The sequence below is a fragment of the Budorcas taxicolor genome, chromosome 19, assembly GCF_023091745.1.
Source record: "Budorcas taxicolor isolate Tak-1 chromosome 19, Takin1.1, whole genome shotgun sequence".
Lineage (NCBI taxonomy): Eukaryota > Metazoa > Chordata > Mammalia > Artiodactyla > Bovidae > Budorcas > Budorcas taxicolor.
In genome coordinates, this window is record NC_068928.1 from 27983259 (window position 1) to 28005497 (window position 22239).

At 44.1% G+C, this 22239-nt stretch overlaps 1 protein-coding gene and 1 non-coding gene across 3 annotated transcripts in view; both read right to left on the reverse strand.

Moving 5' to 3' along the window:
* Positions 1–19974, reverse strand: part of MYH10 (myosin heavy chain 10) — a 121222-nt gene extending 101248 nt beyond the window's left edge. For both annotated transcript variants that reach the window (XM_052658275.1, XM_052658274.1), the window contains exons 1-2: positions 19844–19974; positions 12797–13172 (exon numbers count right to left, since the gene is read on the reverse strand). In XM_052658275.1, coding sequence (XP_052514235.1) covers positions 12797–13141 — 345 coding nt within the window. In that variant the 5' untranslated portion in view covers positions 13142–13172; positions 19844–19974. The remainder of the gene's footprint in view (positions 1–12796; positions 13173–19843) is intronic.
* LOC128065755 (small nucleolar RNA SNORA79) lies at positions 9374–9515 on the reverse strand. Its single transcript, XR_008201132.1, has one exon. It is a non-coding gene; the product is annotated as a small nucleolar RNA SNORA79 (small nucleolar RNA).
* Positions 19975–22239: the final 2265 nt, after the last annotated feature.

Sequence of the window (22239 nt, forward strand, 5' to 3'; positions counted from 1 at the left end):
TCATTCTCTCCAAAGCATACAAGGTATGAAAAGTCCATCACGGTGGTTTCAGGTTCCACACTGCAATTCATCTTTAAGGAAATACTCATGGTCAAATTTGGGTATAATATCAATGATATTTTTTGGAAAATATAGATTTTTTTCATAAAAATAATTTATGTCAACTTGTTACAGGTTTAATTTTAAATGAGGTAATAAACATTTAAAATATTTAATTTCTAAACACAGTAAATATCATTAAAAATAATCCACATAAACAGCTCTTTGGAGGTCCTCAATAATTTTCAAGAGTCACAAGTCTAAGAAGATAAAAACCCTCCTCATCAGTAGGGTAATCATTACTTAGAATTAACAGTAGGAGCATTTTTGCCTTTAATTTTTTTTTTAATTCACACAGTGATTTCTGAGAACTGACTCTGGGAATAATGGAAAAATAAGAGTGGTTAGGACTGCTGCCAGACTCTCTGGTCCTGGCGAGGCTGAACGCACCTCAGCTGCACTGGAAACCAGACCCTTTATTTTGGGTGATTCTAAATCTAAAGGTGAGAGGACCCTAGAAAAGGCTGAAGACCGATGATGCTCATCCCCTCATGAAGCACGGAGGGGCTTCTAACCATCGGCTGTTTAGAAAGGCTGAAACCCTTGACAGTGGCCACCAGGGGGCACTGTCCAGACCATGCTGCTCTGAATGCAGCAGTTAATGGTGCTCAAAGAAAAGGCTGCCGGAAAAAAAAAAAAAAGTTGAAGTGATCAGAACCACCTCTCTAGCTGTTCTTTATCTTTGCTTCCCTCCCAACAGAAGATGGAATGCACTTCCTACCTAGATTAGTGCTTGGGACTAAAACAAAGGCAAGCAAGGGCCCTGCCTGAGCTCACCGATTTGGCCTGACTTCTAAACTGACCAGATGGACACCCTCCCTGTTTGCCCGAGGCCACAGTAATTACCTGCCCCTCCCTAGCTGACCGCTGGGTCTGCAGCCACTGGCTTTCTCACGTCCAGCATCACACTCTGAGATGCGGGGCTGGTTCTCGGCCTTGCACCCAGTACCCTGACACCTTCCACCGACCTTCTACCAACAACGGGTCTCTAGTCTGACTAGCCCAGCCTCTCTCTGCCACCCACAGGACAAAAAGGAAACAAGAGATGATTAAAAACAGATTTTATTAAGGGCGAGAAAACTAAGAGGCAATCTTAACATTAAAATTTTTTTATTGAGTTTCATTTACACACAGTAAATTTGACAAATCAGAACTACATCTCAATGAACTGTAATATATAAACATCTATTTTTATTCAAAAATGAGATATCTCTATCATGAAGTTACATTGTACTTTCATTTGTAAGAGGCAAATAATTGCATACTAGCCCAAAATGAGAACAACAAGAACTCAAAGGAATTTAAAATGTGCAAATTCAGTTTAACACCCCGTAGCATGTACAGTATGCTAACAGATCCTAACAATGACATTTGTAATCAGAAATCATTCCAGCCTGTGTGTTACCATGTGGTAGAGGCTTTTCTGAGAACTAGGATTACAGATGAGTAAGTCTCACAAATATGATGAAGTCATCAAAAAACAAGATGGAATAATCATCAGTATTCTATGCTTGCCAAAAAGGAGCAGTGACAGAGGTTTAAGTGAAGATAATAAACAGAGGTGCTTAAAGGGCTAAACTTCTATCCCAAAATTAGCTCAAATGCTGGGCTCCTGCATTACTGATCACTGCACTTGGTCTTCCCCAAGTTACATGGAAGAAGAGAGATGGGGATGTTAAAATCATCTCTCTGGAGGCCTCAAGTTCAAAGTAGGCCTCATTACTGTTTGAATACACACGCAAGATGTTAAGCACCTTTAAGCACACTAGGGATGAACACAAAAAAGATACATTAAACAAGACACAACATAAGGTATTAAAAAGAGAATGATACAAAAAGAAAAAGATGCACAGGTCTTTGCAGTAGAGAAAACTCTGGAGCAGAGCAAACAACAAGCCTATGGCCACCTCGTCAGAAACAGTAAAACCAGGTGCAAATTCCAGGCCCAGAGGGTCGCTGATGTTCTTTTTAAAGACAAACAGGTCAAAACAAAGGATAAAGGAATTCCTATTAAAACAGTAAGAACGTACAGCCTGGGAGGGTACATCCGGGGCAGAGTGAAGGGCAGTGCAGCTGACAATGGTCTGCTCTGTGGAAGGTGAGAGGGAAGAGCCTAGACAGGCAAATGGCAGCACTGAGATTCCCAGGTGATTAGGTATCCGGGGCTCAGGGGAGAAGAGTGATGGAAGGGAAGAGGCATTCCTCACACAGTATAAATCTGGCACCACACGGAAGAGAGCCTGAAGAGGCAAGAGGTGGGAAGCAGAGGGTGGAGGTGTCTCCAGGCACAGTAACAGGCCTGCAGGAGAGAAAAGCAAGACAAAAACGCAGCAGCGGGGCACCTCCCTGGTGGCCAGTGATTAAGACTCAGCACTCCCAACGCAGGGAGCACAGGTTCGATCCCTGGTTGAGGAACTAAGATCCCACATGCCGCATGGCATGGTCAAAAGTAAATTAATTAATTTTTTTAAAAAAGAGCAGAATTGAGTCATGAAGAAAGACTAAAAACTCAACAGCACTCAGAACTCTGACTAGAGAAATCCATTCAAGGCGTGTGTTAAAGTTGACTCCAAGGTCACCAAGCTTCAGAGTATGGAAAAGTTATGGGTGGATAGGAAAAATCATTTGACTTGTGGGGAAAGGTAATGAATCCCTCTTCAACATATTATGACTGTGGCATGTTAAAAGGAGATTCATTACAATAGGGGAGCCCAGGAGAATGAATGCCTACTGAATAGTCAGAAACACTGAAATCCTAAAGTCATGAGAACATTTTGAAAAACTGCAAACGGTTGAAGAAGCCTGTACAGGCTTTAGGACAGCAAGTAACAGTTATTAAAGTGAAGGGGGTGGCAGAAGATGAGATGGTTAGATAGTATCACTGACTCAATGGACACAAATCTGAGCAAACTCCAGGAAATAGTAAAGGACAGGGAAACTTGGTGTGCTGCAGTCCTCGGGGTCGCAGAGAATCGGACAGGACTTACTGACTGAACAACAAACCAAAAAGAGACATACAAAAATACTAGCACACGAAAGAGATTTATTAATTTTTCAGCACCATATGCTGCTGAGTTGGTGATGGACAGAAGCCTGCCGTGCTGCAGTCCATGGGGTCGCAAAGAGTTGGACATGACTGAGTGACTGAACTGAACTGATGCTGCTTTCATGCCTCCAGGCGTCTCTATATGCTGATCACTCTGCTTAGAACATCCATCTTCTATCCAGTATTGAAAATGTTACTCGTCCTTTAGGGCTGGGCCTCAGTTTAAGAAAGCAGGGATATGCATATGCATTATTACTTTGAAGCTTTGAAGGTCTAGAGAACCAGAGAACTAAGAAAGGTAGAGATGCCAGTGCAACGGAGCAGACAGACAGTCTCCTGTTAGAGACAGGGCACTGAACTGGGAGCATCTCACAAACCTCCACCCCAGCCGCAGCCCTCGGAAGAAATCCGACATCCACCCGAGAGGAAGGGGAGAGAAGAAAGAACAATTCACTCACACCACCTGCAAACGCCACACCTGGATGAAATTCACATGCGGCTTAGTGGAAAAGAACCCGCCTGCCAATGTGGAGACTCGGTTTCAATCCCTGGGTCAGGAAGATCCCCTGGAGAAGGAAATGGCAACCCACTCCAGTACTCTTGCCTGGGAAATCCCATGGACAGAGGATCCTGGAGGGCTACAGCCCATGGGGTCAGAAAACTTATCAACTTACGACACAACACAATTTAAAAAACAACAACCCTACATAATGAGGGAAAGTTCATCATCCAGAATATTCAGAGAGAAATGACCTCTGGACATTCTCTACAAAATAAGCTGAAAGAAAAACTTGAAGAAATAGATTTATGGCTACAACAGAATGGAGTATGATGTAGACTCTTAAAAGACACAACAAAGGTGGATAATAAAAGAAAAAGGAGGTACAGAGATAAAAATAACAAATATGAAAGTTAAATTGAATAAATTAAAGATGAATATGAAGAGCACAGAAAGGATTACTAAAATATTAATCATTATCGCTCCTTAGCGGGGAAAACAACCAAAATTCTGTAAAAAGTATAATAATAAAAAATAAACTTGAAGAAAACTGTGTGTGTGTGGGAGAGGGGCAGGTAATACACAGTGAATGAGTAAAGAATTCATCAAGCCAATAAACATAGAGGGAATGACATTAAATTATCACCGTTTGGCTTCCTAATGAAATGATGGACCAGGACAGTGCACATCACAGGCACTAAAACCCTTCAGAAAGGGCAGACACTCCTAAAACAGGAATCAGGCCGACAAAGCCCAAACTGATTCACTGATCCATCTCAGCATCGTGAAGTGAGACAGCCGGCATCCTGTGCCTCTAGAATCCGAATGTGATCAAGCCTCTGCATCCAGTTTACAGGAGGCACCATGGGAATGCAATCAACAGAATCCAGACTATGGGAAACTCTACAGCACAACAGACCTTGTTTCTTTACAAAAAAAAAAAATCCACCCAGGAGGACAGTAAACATTCCAGGCTTTCAGCTGGGACCCTAACTGGTGTCCCCTGAGAGGTTAGAGGGTACCAGAAATAGACCAGGCCAAAGCCCAGGAGGGAGGAAGGTAAACCCCTGAGCAACCTACATGCACACTCGTTCCCCTTGATCTAACTGCCTGCCCAGAGCGTGAGGTCACCCAGAGCCTCAGATTACCTCCACAACCTCTCATATACAGTAACTGGCACAGAGGCGATAGTTTTAACTAAAATCCAGAATAATATGTGGGTCTCCTATGAGTCTACTTTTTTTGCCCTTGTATCTTGTATCATAGACAATCATAGGCTCAAGTAATCAAAAGACATGACTGAAATTAGTAAAACTGATAAGCCTCTGGTGAGACTCATTTTTAAAATGGTAGAACAGATGGTCAGTATTGGGAATGCAAGAGAATATCACAGCAAATCCTACAGGAGACAAGAGGGTTATTAGGAACAACATCAGGCAAATTAATTTGAAAATTTAGATGAAATACACAAATTCCTAGAAAAACTCAATTATCAAAACTGTTACCCAAAGTCTTTAATCTGAAAAATTCAAGAACTATGAAAGAAAAACTTCCCCACAAAGGAAACTATATCATTATTTTTAAATGAAATAACATCAATACTATTCAAACTCTTCCAGAGAAAATACAAAGATAAAATATTCCCAGATTCATTTTAAAAAGCCAGCATAATTTTGACAGCAAAACATGACAAGGACATTTTAAGAAAGGAAAATTTTCAATCAATCTCCTTTCTGAATATAGATACAAAAATTCTACACAAAATATTAGCAAATAAAATCTAGGAATCCAGTAATATATATAAAGAATATTGGTCCTTGCCAGGTTAGTCTACCACTAAAAAATATAGTATACGATTCACCATGATAACCAAATAACCAGAAAAATCACACTATTGTCTGATCAGAAGCTGGGAAAACATTTGATAAATTAACACCCAGTCAGTATTTAAAATGGCATAGAAAATGGCAATCCACTCCAGGATTCTTGCCTGGAAAATTCCATGGACAGAGGAGCCCAGCGGACTATATAGTCCATAGGGTTACAAAGAGTTGGACAGGACTGGGTATGTACACAGTATTTAAAAAAACTTATCCATGCAGAATAAAAACTAGCAATAGAAGGAAACTTCCCTCAATCTGATAAAAGAAAATTCAAAACAAAACAAATCATTCTTAGCAGTGAAATGTTGAAAAGTTTCTGATACAAAGATGCCTTCAATAACCACTACTATTCAGCAAACATTTACTGAACTTCTTAGACAATGCAATAAAGCAACGTATAAGAATTAGAAAGGAAAAAATAAAACTGTCATTTGCAGACAACATGAGTGTATTCAATATCCATAAGAATCTTCAACAAAACTATTACAATCAATAAATAAACTTAGTAAGGTTGGTGAATATAAAGTCAATATATAAAAGTTAATTGTAAAAACATGGGAACTGTATTCCTACTTCATGGTAACAATTTAAAAACATGTAAAACACCACTTAAATAGCATAAAAAATTAAATACCTAAAAATAAATCCAATAAAGGATGTACCAAACCTAAACCATATTACGAAAGATTAAGAACTAATAAAAAAAGAACTAGAGGAACAGATGCTGTAGAGATCTCATTTCTCCTCTAAGCTGATCTACAAAATCAGCAAAAATCCAATCAAAATTCTAATCAGGTTTTGTGTGTATGAAAAACTGACAAGAGGGTTCTAAAATTATACTGAAATGCAAAGGACCTAACAACCAAAACAATCTCAAAGAACAAAAGTGAGGGTTTACCATACTGGATACCAAGACACATTGTGTGTGTGCAAAGTCGCTTCAGTCGTTGTCTGACTCTTTGCGACCCTATGCACTGTAGCCCGCCAGGCTCCTCTGTCCATGGGATTCTACAGGCAAGTGTATCGGAGTGGGCTGCCATGCCCTCCTCCAGGGGATCTTCCCCACCTAGGGATCGAACACACATCTCTTACGTCTCCTGCATTGGCTGGTGGGTTTTTACCACTGGCACCATCTGCAAAGCCCACAAGACATAGTATAAAGCTGTAATAATCAAGATAATGTGACATCAGCCCAAGGATGGCCATAACAGACCCATGAAACAACAGGAAGTCAAGCACACATTTGTGAGCACCTGATTTATGATAAAGGTGACATTTCAGCACAGTGGAGAGAGGGTTGTGTTTCAATAAATGTCACTGGACTAATTGAATAGACATGTGGGGGAAAAAAATTAACCTTGCCCATACCTTGTACCATACACTAAATTCACTTTCAAACAGAACTGAGACTGACTCTTAAGAAATATATCATCAAATTCCCTTTCCTCTGAGTCAGGGAGCAGGAGACTGAGAATGGGGAGAGAATGAAGCCAGGATGTTTATCCCCCAGGCCAGTGCGTCAGGTTCCCTCTGAAGGCGGCCAGTTTCCACCAGGAAGCCCTCTCCACAAAGCATCCTCTCCTGATCAAGGTACCAGCTCTTTGTTTCTTTAAAGATCAAGGTTGGTCCAGGGCTCTCAGCCATCACTACTGACAGGATATTGCAACATTTCTGCATCTGTTTTCTCAACTCTATTCACGTGTTTGTAAATCCTCCCCTTATTAAATGTGCCGAATACCTATTTAGAGGGCCGTGTGTTTCCTAATGGAATCTATCTCAGGTATTATCTAGAAATGCTCAAGATATGAGTTAAGGATATGCATGTCCTGTGTCACCTAGAAATTCCACTCCTGGTTATACACCTTATAGAAAGCCATGCTTATATGCACCAGGACATGACCACGGCTGTTCACTGAAGCACTATTTGCAATAGCCCTAAACTGGGCGGGAGACAGGGGGAATGCTCAAAATCAGTTGAGGGGATAAATAAATTGGGACAAAAATCTTACACTGGAACATTACATTCCACAAAAATGAACAAAATACTTTTATAGTTCAGGGCATTTAACTACTCTCAGAAACTGTTAAAGATCCCCCAAATCTTCTGTATTATATATTTTTATATAAATATATAAATATTAATAAACTAGGTTTTTTAATGTATATTTATTTGTTTAAAAATAAAAATAATATTTTTAGGAAAAAAAACCTTTTGTTTTCTAAAACAAAATAAGAGTGGCACTGTCTTTTATTTGCAAATCTTTTGTTGTCTGGCTTAATAGAAAACACTCAATTTTCTTAATAGAAAACATTCAACATTCCATTTCAGCGTTCAATCTATCTGTGATGTTTTGACTGAAATACATGAAATTAGCCTTACACTGATATTTAATTTGAAAAGGGAGGAGTAGTTTAGCAGTCTTTTCATGAAGTTATAGGTATTTCTCTTTGATACTACACCAAAACTCGACAAGTGAGAATTTCTCAAAAATGAGATGCAATGTAGCATGTGACACCCTGTCAGTGAACCTTCCATATTCTGTCACATCGAAGTCACTGACTCAACTTCTATGCTGAACGAATCTTTTACCCAGGCATGATTTTGTAACATCATGTACACATCATTTGGAAAACTCTGGCTCAATGAATTATACAAGTCTTCCAAATGATAACATCTCACACTATATGACATTATTAAAAAAAAAAACCACATTCATTAATATTGCCATCTACCTCATCAGAAAGGTTTTATGTATTGACAAGGTATTAAGTTCAGTGGCAGATGCAACTTTTAATTTTCATGTGGAAAATCAAATTTTATCATTATTGACAAATATATTCAATTGTTTTCTTTGCAGTGTCAGGCTCACTTTGTTCATTTTCTTTTCACTCCACCATGCACAGTGTGTGGGACCTTAGCTTCCCAACCAGGGTTGGAACCCACATCCCCTGAACTTGAGGTGCAGTCTTAACCACTGGACCACATAGGAAGTCCCTGTTCATTTTCAAGAAAATGTCTGGCCAAGTACCCTGGTGTCAATTAACCATAGCTTATCTACCAGTCATTCTATCAAATAAAAATGGCATTCTATTTTTAAAAAATGGCAAGTTTAGCTTGTAACTCATATAGCTGTACACACATGCTTTTCTTCAAAGCAACCATCCTAGTTCAATATGCAGAAGTGTTTTATGCATACTTATCGTTTAATCACAAAGAATACTAAAAGACATGTTCCCAAGAGCGGAGATTTAATAAAACCCATCATTTCTCCTGCTTTATCAAGGACGTTCTTGAACAAAACTAGATCAGCACAACCACCAGGACAGTATGGGGTTACTGCCTCCTCCATGATAAGGTGTCAGCAGTTTTACTCACCATGGCTTTTGCACCATCAGTATCAGTGTCAACAGTGAAGGGGCAAATAAAGTCTCTGATAATCATGAAAATAGTTTTGACCTCAAGGATGTCATGGAAGGGTTTTAAAGCAGCCCCTAGGAGTCTATAAAGCACTCTTTGAGAACTACTGAGTTACATTAACACAAAGTAACATGAGTGAATCTAAAAAATATAATGCTGAGCAAAAGAAAAAAAAAAAAGGACACAAAAAGGAATATATTAAGACATTCATATAAAAATTCAACAACAGGCAAAACTAAACTATATTTTTAAGGAATACGTACATAAGTTTGATCAAACACACTGCGAGTTTTTAAGATACTTCTCAATAACACATAGACAAAGAAGAAAAAAAATTAGTAAAGTTTACAAAGTTAAAAAGCTTAGTCTAATGGCCACATATAGAACTCCACACCCAACAGTAACAGAATACACATTCTTTTTTTTCCAATTGTTTGAGTCTGCAAAAATCAAAAGGCAGTGACAGACAGCTAACCCATGGTGCCCTGAATGAAAACAAGTCAGTTTAGATATATGATGGCCTAAAATCCCACTACTTAAGGCTCCACGCAGTGAGCAGAACAGCCATCAAAAGAGAATATACGTTCTTTACAAACATACAGAACACTCATAAATGTAACTGACAGTGTGCTACAAGCAGCAAGTCTCAACAAAAGCAAGGAATGATAAATACTATGTGGACTATATTCTTTGACTAAAAGGAAATTAACTTAAAAATCAGTAACAAAAATAACTTAAAAACCAACGTTTAGGTACACTTTTAAGTACACTTTCAAAAGGTTCACAGGTTGAAGAAGAAGTTAGAAAATATTTAGAACTGAACAATAAAAGTACTACACATCCAAATCTGTGAAGGGCATGTGTCCACAGGGTTGCAAAAGAGTTAGACACAACTTGGCCACTGAACAACAACAACAAACAAAGCTAAAAAGTCAGTAGAGATGACATTTGCAGTTTTAAAATGATTTTATTAGGAAAGAAAATGAAAATTAATGACCAGAGAGCTGGATGCTGGGGAGATTAAAGATATAAGGAAGTAACATATAACCAAACCTAAGTAACTTACATTGTATCTTATCTATAGAAATATATCCCAAAGGTCCCAGCCAAGCTATTATAGTGTCTGCTCTCACGGTACCTCAACTGATCAATTTCAACTGCCTGGTAAATTTCAAAGCCCAACACACCTTTCATTCAATGCTTAGCAATCATGGCCACCCACAGCCCCATTCCTTAGCAGGTTTCTTTAGAGTCAAGTGATCCAATCTGAATCTTCTGTAGGAAACTTTTCTCCATTCCACTAACTGAAGGTATGATCCTCCCAAACCCTCACCTCTCTTGGGACCCTAGAACTTCTTAAAAAACTCAGATTCTCCTTTTCTAAAGACCATGCGGCCACGCTTTGAGAAGAAATTCAAGATAATTTACTTATGCTGACCCTGAATTAAGCTGGAAATAAGTCAAACTCAATAAAAGATACTTGCAAAGTCTTAGAGTTGTCATGAGGAATAGCTACAGCAAACTAAACTGCTTTTCCCTTCATCCTTCACTTTTACCCACAGCCTCCTACCCTTCTATTTCCCTCCTCTGTCCTTAGTATAGCTGCCCACAGGGGCCAGGGGGAGGCAAGGTGAAGACAGACTCCTGTTCTCAGGGCAGTGCTCCATACCTTTTTGGCTGTGTCCCTGCTTTTCCAGCCCATCACAATTCACTGCACAGGGGATCATCCAAAATGGATCCACCGCTCTGATCTCAACATTATGATCGGCCCACAGTCCCTGCCTATCGCTCCAGGCAAAAATATACTCTGCGGCTCAGTCTCCGCTGGATTCCCAACGCTGCTCTCCAACTGTTTTCTTATCCTTTGCTTCCTCCCTTTTGCAAGGCATCCCCATTCTCCTCAAGTCACCTACCCAACCCTGGTGCCTCTTACTCTCTTACTTTGCATCCTAACTCACAGAGAAAAAATAAAATAAAAGAGACCATCAGGACTGATTCAACCCTTCTGGCAAAAGTCATGAACGAACTACTCCCCAGATGCTCCCATGGCAAACTCCTTCCTACCAGCCAGATTCCAGCTCAAATGCTACCTTCTCAGAATCCTTCCCATACTCACGGGGGAAAGCCATCCCCATAGTCCTGTTTCACTTCCTTATAAGGAAGTATCACGAAGGCAGGGATTGGCCTGGCCTGTTCCCTGCACTCTCCCCAGCACCTGGAACATAGCTGTTGTTCAGTCACTAAGCCGTGTCTGACTTTTTATGACTCCATGAACTGCAGCACGCCAGGCTTCCCGGTCCTTTACTATCTCCGGGAGTTTGCTCAAACTCATGTCCATTGAGTCATCCAACCATCTCATCCTGTGCCACTCCCGTCTCCTCCTGCTCTCAATCTTTCCCAGTATCAGGGTCTTTTCCAATGAGTCAGCTCTTCACATCGGTGACCAAAGTATTGGGCCTTCAGCATCAGTCCTTCCAATGAATATTCGGGGCAGAACATAGTAGGTGCTCAGTACATATCCACTAAATGAACTAATTCTATGGGAAAATGACCTCCGAGTTGCTGAAGTTCTGACTTATGCCTGAACATTAGTAGTACAAATGCTACCTCTGCCTAAAATTCAAGTGGTTTCCCAAATTCAGACCATTACAATATCAAACCTTTCTCTCAACGTCTCTCCTTTCTAAATCTACCTTCTATCTGCCATGCCTTCTTTATTCTTTTATATTTATTTTACTGAAGTATAGTTGATTTAAAATGTGTTAATTTCTACTGTACAGCAAAGTGATTCACATACACATATATGTGTATGTAAAAGAATTTGAAAAAGTGTGTACCTACACATATTCTTTTTCATATTCTTTTCCATTATGGTTTATCAAAGGATCCTGAATACAGTTCCCTGGGCTATTTATTCAGTAGGAACTTGCTGTTCTTCCATTCTCTATATGATAGCTTGCATCTACCTATCTCAAACTCCCAAACCATCCCTCTTCCACCTCTCCCCCATGGCAAACACAAGTCTGTTCTCTAGGTCTGCGAGTCTGTTTCTGTTCCGTAGATAAGTTTGTGTCATATTTTAGATTCCACGTGTAAGTGATATCACATGGTGTTTGTCTTTCTCTGTCTGACTAACTTCATTTAGCACGATCATCCCTAAGTCCACCCACATTGCTAATTACCCTGCCCTCTTTAAACCAATACCACCACCTGTGTCTACCATCCCTTCAAACATATTTGGCTTTCTAGGTTCTTGCAGTATCTGGCTTGCACATTTCTTCTCAACCTTGCCCCTTATTATTTTCGGGAACTTCCATATGCTCAGCAACATTGTCAGTGACTGTGACATGTGGCAACTACTAACCACAGGACAGCCCCAGCTTCAATCTGACCCTGAACTGTTTCCTCTTAAAAACCTCAGCATTCAGCTTTCCCACTTCCCTGTACCCAATGACCTTGGTCTCACTCTTCACTGAAAACTCTAAGCTTGCAGCCCCGCTTCTTTACACCCCCGGATATACACTAGAAATCCAGTGTATATCCTACTGTGAATGCAACTCTCATTACCACATTAAGTTCCCTGATCTTTCTGCCACATGCTCTCCTCCATCTTATTAGGCTCCAGAGCACCCCTACACAAAAGTCTCAAATCCGTGTTAGTGTATTTAATCCAGACTGGATTATTTAAAATGAAGATTTAAAGCAAAGTAAGACTTGGGGCAATCTTCCCATCTTTAGTACAAAGAGTCATGTTAAACAGAAAGAGTATTCCACATTGATTAGGGCAGTATGTATGATTTTCATGAATTTCCAGGCACCAATTCACATGATTATTTAGAGGGCATACTTACATAGATAAGTCCTGAATAGTAACGATCTTTCAGATTATGTAAAACAGAAGCTTCGTTCAAGCATGTCAATTCCGCCATATCCTCCACCTTGGAAAACTTAGGTGGGTTCATCTTCTGAATATCATCTTTGTTGACCATTGCTTTCTTTCCATTCTCCGCCAACTCCACCATAACTTCATCTCCCCGTTCTTCTTTGATACTAGCTGCCTCAAAACCATGGCGTTCCGATGGGATCCACACTAGCTTTTTGGCCGTCCAATCAGCCTGAGTGGCAGGGTTGTAGATGACTGCCCTGTCCACAAAGAGATACCTCTCTGGATCTTCAAGTCCAGTTCTCTGTGCCATTGTAAACAGGAAGCTCCAAGAGCGATCGCCTCTATGAGAAGAGGAGGAAAACAAAGTCAGATATTTAGAAATAAGCTGTGGTTCACAACTCTTCTAAGAAACTTAAAAACAAAAGCTCTGGTAAACAAAATGCATGAACTTGGAGTGAAGAAGCTGGTGTAGCCCCCTCCAGGGCCCCAATAACTGGGTTTCCAAGGTAAATTCCAGGGGTGACCATAAATGATGACTGGTTCTCTGAGGACCACTCAAGATGTACCCTCAGTCACTGAGGGCTGAAACACAAGTGGGAGGAAACAGCAAAGTTGCAGCTGGACTCTGTTTTTCTCTTCATCTCCTATTTCACCCCCGCCACAAATTAAACAGGGAGTTAAGAAGGGAAACGAAAACTAAGAAAACGAAAACAGAAATTCAGGATAAACGACCCTGGGAGTGGTGCTGGAATGACTGCAACCACCTGGATGTCACTACAGAAATGCAGGGTGACTACCAGCGGAGCAAACCTCAGGTCTAGAACGTTCCTCCCATCCTATGTGTTTGTGTGCACAGGCACTCAATCATGTCCACTCTTTGCGACCCCATAGACTGCAGCTCGCCAGGCTCCTCTGTCCATGGAATTTTCCAGGCAAGAATACTGGAGTGGGTTGCCATTTCCTACTCCAGGGCATCTTCCCAACCCAGGGATCGAACCTGTGTCTCTGTGTTTCCTGTGTTGGCAGGCAAATACTTTACCACTGCGCCACCTGGGAAGATGCCCTTCAGACAACAGACTCAACACTTACGATTCCCCTAAGCCAGCCCCCTGCAGCTTCTCCATGGCCCACGTGATCTCAGTGTGATCACATGAGGCCACAGAGGGTGAGTGCGTGAGTTGGTGTCACACCCCAGCCTTTCAAGTATGTGATGGTGGCTGTCCAGGTCTCCACTCCCAGGCCTGCAGCTGCTCCCCTCCGGCTCCTCTTCTGCATTCCGCCCTGTACCAGGACTCACTCCCCCACTCTGGGCTCTCGCCTCGAAACAGACTCCATGTGTTTACACCCCTTTAGAGGGGCCGGAAGCAAACAGAATATTCCAGACTGGTGCAGAAGAGAGAGGAACTGTTCACAGCCTCAACCCTGGTGGGGAGAGCAAGCATGTTTCTGGGACTTCTTCAATGAATGTATCTAAGACCTCAGTGGTTTATGGAGTGCTCACTGCTGGCTCACATGTAGCTGTCAGCCAAAGCCCAACACACAGTCCTTGAAGCTACTTCTCCTCTCATGCTTGTGGGACTGACTTTGCGGATCAAGTGACAGGATTTTACATTCGTCACTCACCTTTCTGGTGTGACTCATCATTCCTGCCTGACAAGTGTCTTTCTGGAATCCAACACCATCATTAAACACTTCCCTTATGACTTAGAGTAGTAAGTCGTTTTCCAGCCAAATTCCAGGTTATCACAAACCTCACTCAGATCAATGAAAGAAGGCAAGGAAGCAGCTGTTCTTGCTCCTCCATCCAACTCTCCCAACTTCTCCCTCTCCCCAAGATGAGGGGGATTCTTGGTAAGCTCTTGCCTGCCTGCCTACCTACCTCTTAGATGGAAGGATACAAGGGAAATCAAAATCATCCAAGGCTGTGAAGAGGTTTTTTTTTTTCTTTATTTTTTTTGGCCATGCCACATGACATTTGGGACCATAGTTCCCCAACTAGGGATCAAACCTGGGCCCCCTGCAGTGGAAGCGTGGAGTCCTAACCACTGGACCACCAGGGAAGTCCCATCAAGAGGTTCTTAACCTTCAGTGCACAGACGAAGTTCAGGCTTCATGAAGGCACTGAAATGGGTCTACATACACTGTACAATTTTTTGTAGACCTGTGCTTTTCTGAAGAGAACACGCATAACTTTCTTCAGATTCTTAAAGAGATCGCGCTATCTTTATCCTAAAAGATTAAACGCTGATAGAGGAAACCAAATACTAGCCCTTTCAGGCCCAGTAAGAATGTACTAGAATCAAATAGCTAAGACTTTTCAGAAACTGGTTGTTACAATGTAAAGGATTACAGACACCCATGGCCCAGAGCAGGGCTCTCAAACTTTGGCTCTTACACCAGCAACACCTGAAGGGTTTATTAAAATACAGACTGCTAGGCCTTATTCTCGGTAGGTCTGGGGCGGAGACCCTTGGTCATTTGCATTTCTAACAAATTCCCAGATGCTGCTGATAATGCTGGTCCTGGGAGCACACTTTGAGAACTATCACTCCACAGTTCTCTGGTTGCCATGGTGAACCACTGCTACCACCAGATATGTTGGGGAGGCAAAAAAGGTTGAAAACCAATGTTTCAGACTAATTCATTAACTGAATTAGAGGATATGCTTACCAGTTTTAGGCGTATACAATCGGATAAAACAAAAATCACAAAACACATAACATTAACACTTCTACCAACAGATTTACTAATATGCTTTCTAACTGAAAAGCATCCACATGGGAGAAAGCAATAGAAAAAATATTCATACATATATGTACATTCTGAAGCACGGTTTCAAAAACACATCATCTCTCCAGACTGCACTAATAAGATTAATAACTAATTTTCTGTCTTCCCAACCCATACACTACCCACTGCTAGGAAGAAGATGGCTCTGAAGTGGGAATCACTCTGGATAAATCTGGATAGAGACTATAGGACACATTCTGCCTTAGGAAGAACAGCCTCTTAGAGAAAATGTCCAACTAGAACAAAAATAGGATAACAAGTTACTCTTATTATCCATATTAGGTATAAACTGTATACCCGATATAATACTTCAGAAAAATGCATGCATTTTTCCTTTTACAACGGGCATGTAAATTATCTGCTGAGATTGAGCAAGTGACTATAAACTAGAATAACAACAGGTCATTTCTAGGGCAGGTCTTTTTTTTTTTTAAGAATTGATGGACTTTCAAAATTATTTGATCAAATCAACACATTTTAAATTTATTAGTATGTACTATTGCTAGGTGGGGAAACACCTGTAATTTAACATAAGAAAAAAGGGATCACAAAAGTGTGATTATAATATGCTCCCGATTTTGTGGGGAAAAATTACATATAAACGTCTTTGTTTTAAAGGAAACAAATAGTCACTGGGTCTTCACTGGGTAGTGGGATTACAAACTTTTTACCTTTTACTTTTCCAGGGTTTTCTATAACTACACACTGCAAGGATGGTTTTGTCCTTGCTATACGGTGAGCTGACTTCCTGGTCCACAGGAGGGCATTTATATACCTACTGATCAACCATTACATGAACAGTCCTGACCCTCAGAGTAAGCTTCGGCTTCTCCTCCACCACCAAAAACTGACCATTCCTTTAAATCCTGACCCAAATGCCATCCTTTCACAAGTTCTTTTCAGGTCAACCTGGCAATTTAATCCTTCTCCTCCTCCTAACATTTTGTGCTGCTCTTCTGGCACCCTTCTTGTCTCTACCAGAGGTCTCAGCAGGCAGTAGGTGCTCAAATCCTTGTTTAGATGGTAGAGTTCCTAAGGCCAGGGAAGAGGTTTTGTTCATTTTAACTGTTCACTTGAGGTTGCCAAATATGTTGTATTTTTCTCATTCCATTGTACATTTGGCAACTTGTCATGATAATACTGGTATTTAATAGGGAAACCACTTTCAAATGCTTTGCCTTGTAGGAAGGGTAACATTAGAATTTTGAAAACAGCAAATACTGTTGTTATATACCACTAATAATGGCCAGGTGGTATTCTTAAGTGGTTTAAGTGTATACATATCAACTCTTAATCCTCACAACAGGCTCACCAGGCAGGTTCTTTCACTATCTCCATTTTACAGGTGAGGAACCCAAGGTTCAGAGAGAGCCAAAAACTGGCCCAAAGTCACAGAGCTAGCAAAGAACAGAGCTGGGAGGAAACCCAGAGTTCAGCTCCAGAACACGTGCTACAAGGATGGAAGGTGAGGAGGGGAAAACTTTGACATGTAGTATACACTACATACTGCCTGTCAATCAATGATCAATTATGGTTTCAAGAGTACATGCTCAGGGAATTCCCTGGCAGTCCAATGGTCGGGACTCTGCACTTCCACTGCTGGGGGCCCAGGTTTGATCCTTGGTTGGCGAACTAAGATCCCACAAGCCACATGGTGTGGACAAAAAGAGAAAAAAGAAAAATGAGGAAAGATCAGCCAATGAACACACTAGCACAATCTGGCAAAGGCTTTACATTTCATAAAAAAGGAATAAACAGGAACCTCTTTATAACAGACAGAATCTGAAAGTTCTTGGTGTCCTCTGAAGTAACTGCCTAATTATACTTAAATCATTTATCAGCCGCCCCCCACCCCGGAGTCAAAGCCCCATCACCTTCACTTGATTTTTCAACACACACACACCCCTGGGGGTCCATCCACAAGGCCATCTTTCACTCCCAAGGAAACACCACCCACTAAGCTTCTCAACTGCCTCCCAGAGCCTATGGTAGGTAGAGGCACAGGGAAAGTTTTATGACTATCTTGCATACCAAAATCCAAACAAAAACGATGGATAAATGATCCATGACAGCACATCTCTCTGAGACAGATAAACTGAAACAAAATCGTCTACAATTTGTGTAAAGCTACCACTGAGGTCACTCATCTTACAGAGACCTGAAAGTCTGTTCACTCATCAAAATCATGTTTAACCAAAAATGAGCAGAAATGCAAATCAAGTGCAAAAGGACACTACCGCTCTTCATGGCCCAAGCCGCCTCTGTGAATATCTTCACACTGTGTTAAACGTTTCTGAAGCAGGGAGACCGACACCAGGAATTTTTATTCTTCCTACATGACAAGAAGGTACAGAAACCGCTGAAGACTACAGTCTTTCACCATACAACGTGCCCTTGAAAATTTCCTCTGTCTCACCTTCCATCCAGCCTGTCTTCCTTGAAATGATTTCCCTAAGGGGCCCAAGTGAAAAGGCAAACTCTTGGGTCACATCTCTTTGCTGCAAAAGCTGGTGCTATATCGCCCAATTACACCATATGCTTTCTCCAGATAAGGATGGGGAGGAACTGAATTTAAGATGCAGAAGTAAGGAGATGCATAAAATGGCCACTTTTCCAGGATCCGTGACAGACAGGGCATACTTAAACATCAAAAGCATGGGACTAAAAGGATAATTAATGACGGCCGATGGATGAAGGAAATGAAACAATAAATACATTAAAGTTTTCCAGAGTGAGATACTATCAAGAATAATGAAGCCTGACTCAAAGAATCCTCAGTTTCAATATTAGAAAACAAAAATCTCGGCAAAACTGAAGTATTAAATTTGGTATTGTATTATTCAGCGAAAACAGCCGTCTTTGTTTCTTTTGCACTAGGGATCTACCCGCCTGCTTTCCCCTACCCACCCCACCCCACCCCACCCCACCCCCTTCCATCAACCGCAGTGATCTTCAAGGGAGCTGCAGAGGCCCTAAGGAACGGAGATAACGGTCATAGGCAGAGGCCACGTTAGCCAAAACTCACCAGCCGAGCTCAGACCCGCCAGGTCGCCCGACTCCTTCCCAAGGCCCGGGTTCCCAGGCAGGCCGGGCTGGGGGCCTGGCCGGTCCCCGGGCCGCATCCGCCCACCGCAGGCCCACAAAGCCCGCGCGGACGCCGGGACTCGGCGCCTTCAACTTCCCTCCGACCTCGTTCCAGGCCGATTTTATGGGCTCAAGGTTGGACCCCCCCACTGCAGAAGGCCAAGAAGAGACTCCGCGGCGAGCCATGCCCAGATCCTTTACACAATAAAGGGATCCCGAAGCAAGGGCTGACCCTCCCCCCCAGCCGCCCTGCAGCAAGGCGCCCCCGCCACATTTCCCGCCTCGCCCCCCCAAGCCGCCCGGGCCTGGCCGGACGTCCACCCCCGGCCCCCGCCGCCCCCACAGAGCCGGGTCTGACGCCGCCCCTCCCGCCCTGCTCCCCCGGGACCAGCGGAGCCCGACCCTCCCCAAGCCCGCGGCCGGCTGCTCAGACCTTCACCCGCCGCGCGCTGCCCCGGCCGTGCGCAGCCCTGCCCTCGCGTCCCTCCACCCCGCAGGTCCAGGCGCGCCGCCCGCCTTCCGACCCCTCGGCGAACTCCGCACCGCGCTCCGGGTGCCGCAGCCGGCCTAAGCAACCCAGCAGCCCACCCAAGGGCCCTTCCCGTCCAGCGCTCCCCCCACCCCCAATCGGGATTGCGCTTTCCAGCCCGCCCCAAGACTCCCTGCCCTCCTGAGAAACAGGCAAAGACTCGTGGGATCCCCAGGGACCCCCACTAGAGCACGAGGTCCCCCCAAACTCGCGCCGCAAGGATCCCGAACGCCGAGTTACCAGGTCCGCATGTGCCCACCCGCAGATCTCCATCCCCAGTCCCCCAGGGGCAGTCCTCCCGCACCCCCAGGCCCTCATCCCCGCAGGAGTCTCTCACTCTCAAGGACCTCGGACCTCGTTCCCCGCCCCTCCAGGGGTCTCTCCACCCACTGGGGTCCCGTTCCCCGCCACCACCCCGCAATGTCCTTCCTCGCAGGAATCTACGGCCCCCACAGCACAAACCCTCCGCCCAGAGTCCCTTCTGTCTTCCCCAGCTCCCGCTTCGGTTCCGTCCTCGCCCTCCAGAGCCGCCGAGGATCCTTCCCCCCACCACAAACCGTCCCCGGTCTCCGGTCGCCGGTCTCGGACCCGGGCAACCGCACCTCTCACCTTCAGCCGAAGATGGTGGCGCCGGAGCACGTCCCCAGCCGCGACCACAGAACCGGCGCTTCAGTCCCAAACCCACCGCTGCCTCCGCCGGGCTCCTTTAGCACTGCTACTCCGGGCTGCCCCACCCACTCCCACCCTCATTGGGCCAGCTCCACGCCCGTCACCACCGCCCCCAGACCCACTGGTCCGTTTGCGCGCCCATCTCCAAGGGAAGACGTTAGCAACCCGAACGAAGCTACCTTCCCGAGGTCCGTTCCCTCCACCCACCTGAAACGATGCTCATTGGCTTCCGCTCCCAGCCCAGGCGGCCGAGGCCCCCATACTATAGGCTAAGCCGCACGTCCATCAGAGATTCCGGGAGGTGCGGCCGGGGCAGTCGTGCGTGATTGGCTGGCTAGGGCAGAGATGGACAGCTGAGACTGGCAGGGCGTCCCGCGATCCCGCGGGGCAGTGGGTGCGGACCCCGCAGCGGCTTTGGCTGTGCGGACGGCCGGGCAGGTGTGCCCGCGGCCAGAGCCCCGAGCTCCGCCTGGACGCTCCACGCCCTGGCGTCGGGCCGCCGCGGCAGTCCAGTCCGGAGCCCCGCCGCCCCCTCTGCCTGTCGCAGCCGGCGTGTCCCACAGTGGGACCGGCTTCCACCGCCGAGTCGCGGGCTCCCGGCGCTGCCTGCAGGGGCGGGGCTGGAGCGCGGTCCAGAGGCCTGACGTCACCCCCGGGGCTGCGGGGAGTGGGGGCCACGGCTCTGCGGCTCACCTGCAGTGGGGGAGGGGAACCAGGGCTCGGGCTGCGGTTTTGCCCATGCGCACCAGCTGCGGGAGGGGGGCGGGGGGAAGACAGACCTCGCCTGCCGTCGGCGGTCGGCATTCAGGCCCCTGTCGCGACCTCGGGCCCAGGCTGACCCTGCCTAGGTCCGCTGAGCGCCGGCCGCCGGGTTTGCTAGGGGAGAGGCCTCCCTACCCAGACGCCTGGCTGGGCTGAGATTCCAGAATATTGAGAAGGGAACCCACCTTGGGAAAACGACTTCACGTCCTTCATTCCTTCGTTACTTCCTTCTTTTTTTTAGTATACAGCTCCCTACATGAGAGAGGCTATGAGGAGGTTCTGCTGGACTCTCTTATCCCTCAGGGCCTATTAACTTTTCAAAGGCCTTGTAAAAAACGTTTGAGACCTGAAGAAAAAAATTTAAAAGGTTCCAAAATAAGGAAAGGCAACTAGAAAAATCCGAGTTAATATTTAATGAAATGTCTGCAATATCTAATCAACTGCAACACGACCCTAATTATATATAAATATAATAAAGTTTAGGTAAGTCACAAGAATAAAATCATTTAGTCTTAAAAAATTTGAAATTTGCAAAATCTTTTCCAAAAAATTTTTATAGCAAGATGTTACTTCATGTTCAATAAGGATGCATTTTAATATTTACGACATGATGTATGTAAGTGGCTAAGCCTAGGAAACTTCCAGTCTGGTAAAAGGTGAATAAAGCAAAAAAAACAAGGCAGGAAATGATGAGGAGGGGTTGGTAGAATTCAGAGACAATTTCAAGGCAGCTGAATGCGGAGTCCTTCCTGGGGAAGTCAGAATCGGGTCCTGTATTGTCCTTTGTCCTAGCACATCTGGTCCCCTACCCCCACCTGCCTGCTGGAGTAAGCTGCCCCTTGTCCAGGTGTCTGGTGACTTGGCTCCATGAAGTCTGTCCTTAATGTAGCCTGCACATGGAGCACAAGTTAACTGTATGTAGTATGTGACAAGTATTCCTCTTCTGAATTAAAAAATAAACTTTTTACAGAAGACCAAACACTCCATTTCTAACGCCTGAGTCTCAGCTTTGCCAGCCACTGAAGTAATTTCTGAGTGCACATAGCATTCACACACACAAACCGCCCCATCAGCCACCGAGTCTGTGATTTCCCATAATTATAAAACAAAGTCAGTGGACCATCAGAAGAGGAGGCCAGGAAGCTCAGCTCAACAGAATTGAACATCACAAAGATGTCAGTCTCAATGAGAAATCAATAATAAAAAGATTGTTTCCAGAAATTCCCTGGCAGTCCAGTGGTTAGGACTTGGGAGTGTTCACTGCCAGAGCTCAGGTATGAACCCTAGTCAGGTAACTAAGATCCTATAAGTTACATGGCTCAGCCAAAAACAAAAACACTGTCCCCTAATGTGTCTCTGGGTTTCCCAGGTAGCACTTCAGTAAAGAATCAGCCTGCCAATGTAGGAAACTCAGGTTTGATCTCTGGGACAGGAAGATCCCCCAGCATAAGAGATGGCAGCCCACTCCAGTATTCTTGCCTGGAGAATTCCATGGACAGAGGAGCCTGGCAGGCTACAGTCCACAGAGTCACAAAGAGTCAGACATGACTTAGCACACATTCGTGCACACGAAA